Raw genomic sequence first — 5,511 nt, forward strand, 5'->3', positions numbered from 1 at the left:
TTACCAACTTCGATTTTTCAGTTTTACACCGTTGCCAAATCATTTCTTGAGCTAAAAATATTTATTGTTCTAAAAAATATATGTTTATATTTGAAACTTTTACACAAATAAACACTAATATTTTTTGCATTTTAATTGCATTATAATCCATATTTCTTTAAATTTTAGCTATTTATTTCTTCAAATTTTATTGTTCAAATGTTGGCTACACTCCATATTTCTTTTGTATTAAAGCATTCCCCTCGCTGCCCGCCTCAGCCTTATAACCTCCTTAATCGATCGCTACATAGATCAACTTGTTGCGAGCGATGACATTATTGCTGTATGATTGTAATGAATGACCAACGATATAACGAGACTGTTTTTCTCTTATGTTTCAGTGGGCATTTCCGTACTGATGTTCTTCCTATTCGGCAAACCTTATAAACGCGGTTTTTTTTGCAACGATGAGTCACTCTATCATCCGTATCACGAGTCTACGGTTACGAGCACGATGTTGTACGTCATCGGTCTTTTACTTCCTATATGTACGGTGAGTCACCTTGCGTTTGCAATTACGATTATGATTTATGCGATATAAGATTCGTGAGGAATCACTTGACAATTTACCATTACCTGCAGCGAGAATCTTATCTCTCTCACGACGATCCTTATTCGTTTGTATGAAGTGTAAAAATTCACATTTGAAATATAGTCATCGTTTAGCAAGTTAATTTAACGTTAAATATTTCTCATTACAGAGGAAATACCACTTAATTTTTATCGACATTCTCTTTTTCTCAGACACTTTCGCTTTAAAAAAATTACGTATGTTTATAGATTAGAAACTATATTACGCTCGTCATATAATAATCAACAGCAGATGTGATCGCGAGCGATTGAAAGAGTCCATCGCGTTTGCCGCTTTTGAAACTCTTTTTTATCCTTCTAAAAGGAGGGATGACAGAGATGGTGTCTAAGAACACGAGAGACGCACGAGATGGCTCACGTCTCGCTGCCTGCACATGAGAGTAGACTAGAGGGAAGTAAGTGCACTCGTGTTCGATGCTCGTGGGCATTTTACGGTATCAATTTACAGTATACGTATACGAAAGTAATGCACACGACTCGCAACAGTTGCAACACATGTATTACCATCCGAAAATTTTTGTTGAGTTCTCATAGGATATAAAAGAAAGGAGGAGAGCGAAAAAGAATCGGAAACTATTCTTTTCGTGCGTCTATTTTTTATTTGCTTCCTCAAACACATGCATTTTACTGCTTAGGAATGGAACAAAACCGATTCGATCGAATGCAATAAAACGATTTTTTTCTTTTTCCGCGATATGTCGTCATCACATGACCTTGCTTGTGAGAACGATCGGACCGTTTACATGAATAGGTATATACGACGCACCTATTAAAAACTTAATTTATTAAGTATTACTTACTATGTTTATAGTAAACAAACTATATCAGTAAAAACTTTGTACTGTCTACTACTATGAAAACAATATTAGAAATCTGAAATATTTATTTTTCATATTAAAAAATAAACTTTTCGAAACCCTTGCATTTTTGCTATATATCCCATAGGGGTGGGATATATGGCTACTCATAGGGGGAGGGGGGATATACGGCTCATGAAAAATTTACAAATAATGCATATAAATAAGACGTATAATGACATAATAACTTTTAAAATATGTTTATAAAGTTTTATTAAGAAATAAGAATGGTAAATATGTATATGAAGTAATAAATAATAATTACGATCTTCCTACATATATTACAAATGTTATGACATGAAGTAGGTATTTCATATAATGCGTTTATTGCATTTAGTGTACTGAATTCAATCTGCGCACTTCGTATGCTTTGAGCATAAATCCCGCTCGCTAAAAATGCCGTATATTCCAAACATGTGGGATATACAAGACAACAAACTAAACAAAGAATACGAAAGCAAAGCTCTTGTATTTTGCTACACACATGCTTTACTATTCCACTACGCGTATGTATCACGAAATAACTCAAGGGGGTAACCACTATCTGAAATATTGTCCCACAGATTACATGATTTCATCTGATTACAAATAATTTTTTTCACTACTATGAAGTAATTTGGTAAAATATACGATTTTATTTAATATTATACAATGATTTCTCGTGGTTGCATATATAATTATCGGATTATACATAGAGATTTTATATAAATTTTATAATGATTTCGAGAATTCTGTTCCACGATTACATTAAGTGGTTACCCCCTCGAAATAACTACTAAGTCTTTTACACGCTCTACATTAATCATTTTATGTAGATTATAATTTATAATGGCGTTACTTATTACAGTGACAAACCGATTCAACTCACAATAAATTCATTAATATTAACAGTAAGAAGCTGAAATCATAACACAATACTAATATAACATAAAGGCATGTAACAGAGTAGTTACGGGAAAATTACCCCCACTCCTTCTATTTTTTCTGACTTCTGCGGCGTAAATCCCAGCGCGGCGTATTTGCCGGAGTTACCCTAGTTTGTGACTATTTATAAATTTCGCATATTTTCTCTTACTCAAACGTTTAGAAACCTATTCAACTTCAACGAATACATTGAATTTCTTCTCTATAAATTTCTGATCTAATATTGACATCTATTTCAAAATTAACTTTTAAATACATGTTCGAAGAATACGAGTAAGAAGTGCACTCGTTCTTATAGTTTCTTTCTTTAATTTTGTTATTTTTAAATTTAATGTTATATACATAACACAAACTTGTTAACTTTTTTCATAATTCTAAAATTCTCCTCTTATATAAATTTATACATATCATATACATATATGTATATAAAGTATTTTTAATCAAATGTTTCTTATATACATATTTTATATGTTAATGAATTACATACACGGAGAGAAATTTTTCTTAGAATTTGCTCTGAAAATATGTAGTCGTGGGACAACATTGTGTATTTTCAAGAATTTTAATATAAATCTCCCTTTTTCATTAACTCTCAGTACTTACTTCTCTAACAGTCCCTATCTACCCACATCCGGATATTTGTAACCCAGCATTTTTCTTTTGCTTATATCTCAGATTGTGGTGCATCGATTTTAATTAATTTTTTTTTAATCTGTCGTTTGAAGACTAAAAAAAAATTTTTGAATTTAAAATGTCGCACAAAAGATATTTTGCAATGAAAAGAGATCGGAAAAAACGTGAAAAAATCGATTTTTTTTCAAAACTTCATCTTTTTGTAAAAAATAAATGAAAAAAGATTTTATTAGTGATGAATCAACAGCTAATGAGTTGAACTTTAAGAAACTATAAGCGTTTTTGCGATTTGTTCTAAAAACGATATTTTTGTTACAAAGTGAAAATGAGTGATTTTTCGGCTTTATGGAAACTAATCATAAATCGAAAATCTTTGAATTTTGATAGAAATAAATAAAAAAAGTGATCCTAATGTTCTTCTAATGGTAAATATTAACAATTTACTATTATATTTAGTATTTACCGCATTTGCCGAGGGAGCCATTAATGAGGAAGAAGAAGAAGTCTTTTTCTGATATTAAGAACATAATAAAATTGACTTAAATCATTTTTTTATAATGTGCACTCATGATTAAAATCATAAATAATCCAATTAATCATTTCTAATTACATTTTAACTTTGCAGTAAATCTGGATTTTCTGACATTGTACATACAAGGGTTAGAGCAATTCCAACACGCACTTTACCCTGTACAATTACATAGCTAATGGTGCTTTAGAAGGTCATCAAGCAAGGGAATTGTAGAGGTGGTACTTAATTTTTTTCTCCTCCAACCTTAGCACCATTGCTCAAAGCGTGTTCGAATGCCTGAACTATGAAAATCGGATGGGGTTATGCTAACCTCTTGTATGTACTGAGGGTCAATAAAGTATAAAATAATTTTTGATTAATTTTACTGAAATGCATGGTAAAAATCTTTAAAATATTGTATTGTACCACAACTACCATATCTTTGGGTAATAAATTTTAAAACAAAATTCTCTTCGCGTATACATAATTAATTACATATACAAATTATATAAAATTTTATTAAAAATCCCCACTTGACCTTGAAATGATCATGAAAATATGAGTTCAAGGACATTGTCAGGGTCATGGTTTGGTCTCCCCTTGACATCCAACAACTTTTTTCACAAACACTATCCGGGAAAAATCAAGATTTTTTGGCTTTCTGCTTCGATTAGGAATTACTTTTTTCACAAACACTATCCGGGAAAAATCAAGATTTTTTTGGCTTTCTGCTTCGATTAGGAATTTATCTTTGAAATGACCTCTATGGTCAACTTTGACCCATAACATGAAAGTTCATTCTGGACGTAAAATTTTGCGCTCTTTAAAAATCCGGGATCAAAAATATGGGTTTCTATTTGAAAATTGAAAGTAGACCTTCAAATAACCTTGAATGAAGGTCAAGGTCATTGTCAAGGTCATAGTTCAATCAGCCCCCTCATATCCAACAATTTTTGTTTTAAACATTTTTTTATTTAATCGCGATATTTCGAGTTATTTGGTTGTCTAAGTTAAAATGGGACACCCTGTATATTATATGTTAATAATTTATGAAAGATTTTTCGAACTATTTTAATATTTTAACAGTCAAGTGAAATTTTTTAAGTTTAAAATAATTTTTAATATATTGTATATTTAAGAAAAATGAAATAATTTTTGTGATCATTTTAAATTTATCATGGACTTGTTTTAATAAGAGATATTAAATATCTGAAAATAGAGCTGTTGCTGATGTAGTTTTCTTTTAGATTCTGAAGAAAAATTTTTTTGTATCTGAAATTATGCAAATAATGCAAATCTATATGATTTACTGAGTATTATTTCTATTATTTATTTATTAACGAATGAGTGCTATTTTTTTTTACCGTAGACGAAAGCGAAAAGTTGAAAGTTATTGTGCCATAATCAGATTCACGTGGATATAAAATGCATCGTTTTCGTTTTTGTCAGCGTTTCTCATTTCAGCGTCGGTCATGAAAGACTTGCTCCTCAGATGTCAGGTGTTCACTCCACTCTTCTGCTCTCTTCTCAACCATCACATGAAGTTTAAATTAACGCTGTCACCGCAAGGCAAATAATTTCAAGTGTTGTGCATAATTCAAAGCACGTGAAATTGTGTACATATACAATATGTGTATGTAAGTAAAAAATAAATAGAGAGAAAGAAAGAGAGAGAGAGAAAATTCTATTGTTTTAATAAAACCATAAAATATGTATTACAGGCAATAGGAGTCGACGCTGGTTATCAGTTAGCGCAATTTTTCTTAATACTAAATATAAACCTTAACTTCGAACGTTTCCACTCATGGTTTGAGTCTTCATCAGCAATCTTTCATTCTAGCGTAACGATTGGAGTATTGCATGATAAAAGATATCTCCAACGTTTTTCCTCTCAAATATTGAACCGTTTGCTGTTGTGACGTAAGTCACATACTCACAAAGTTAGAAAGCTGAGTG

General features: G+C 31.0%; 1 protein-coding gene across 2 annotated transcripts in view; it reads left to right on the top strand.

The window, feature by feature from the left end:
* The window catches only part of LOC108769286 (putative phosphatidate phosphatase), an 88,041-nt gene that overhangs the window by 17,391 nt on the left and 65,139 nt on the right, over window positions 1-5,511 (top strand). For both annotated transcript variants that reach the window (XM_018520178.1, XM_018520179.1), the window contains exon 2: window positions 381-532. In XM_018520178.1, coding sequence (XP_018375680.1) covers window positions 381-532 — 152 coding nt within the window. The remainder of the gene's footprint in view (window positions 1-380; window positions 533-5,511) is intronic.

This window comes from Trachymyrmex cornetzi, unplaced genomic scaffold (genome assembly GCF_001594075.2).
Source record: "Trachymyrmex cornetzi isolate Tcor2-1 unplaced genomic scaffold, Tcor1.1 scaffold88, whole genome shotgun sequence".
In the NCBI taxonomy this organism is placed as follows: Eukaryota; Metazoa; Arthropoda; class Insecta; order Hymenoptera; family Formicidae; genus Trachymyrmex; species Trachymyrmex cornetzi.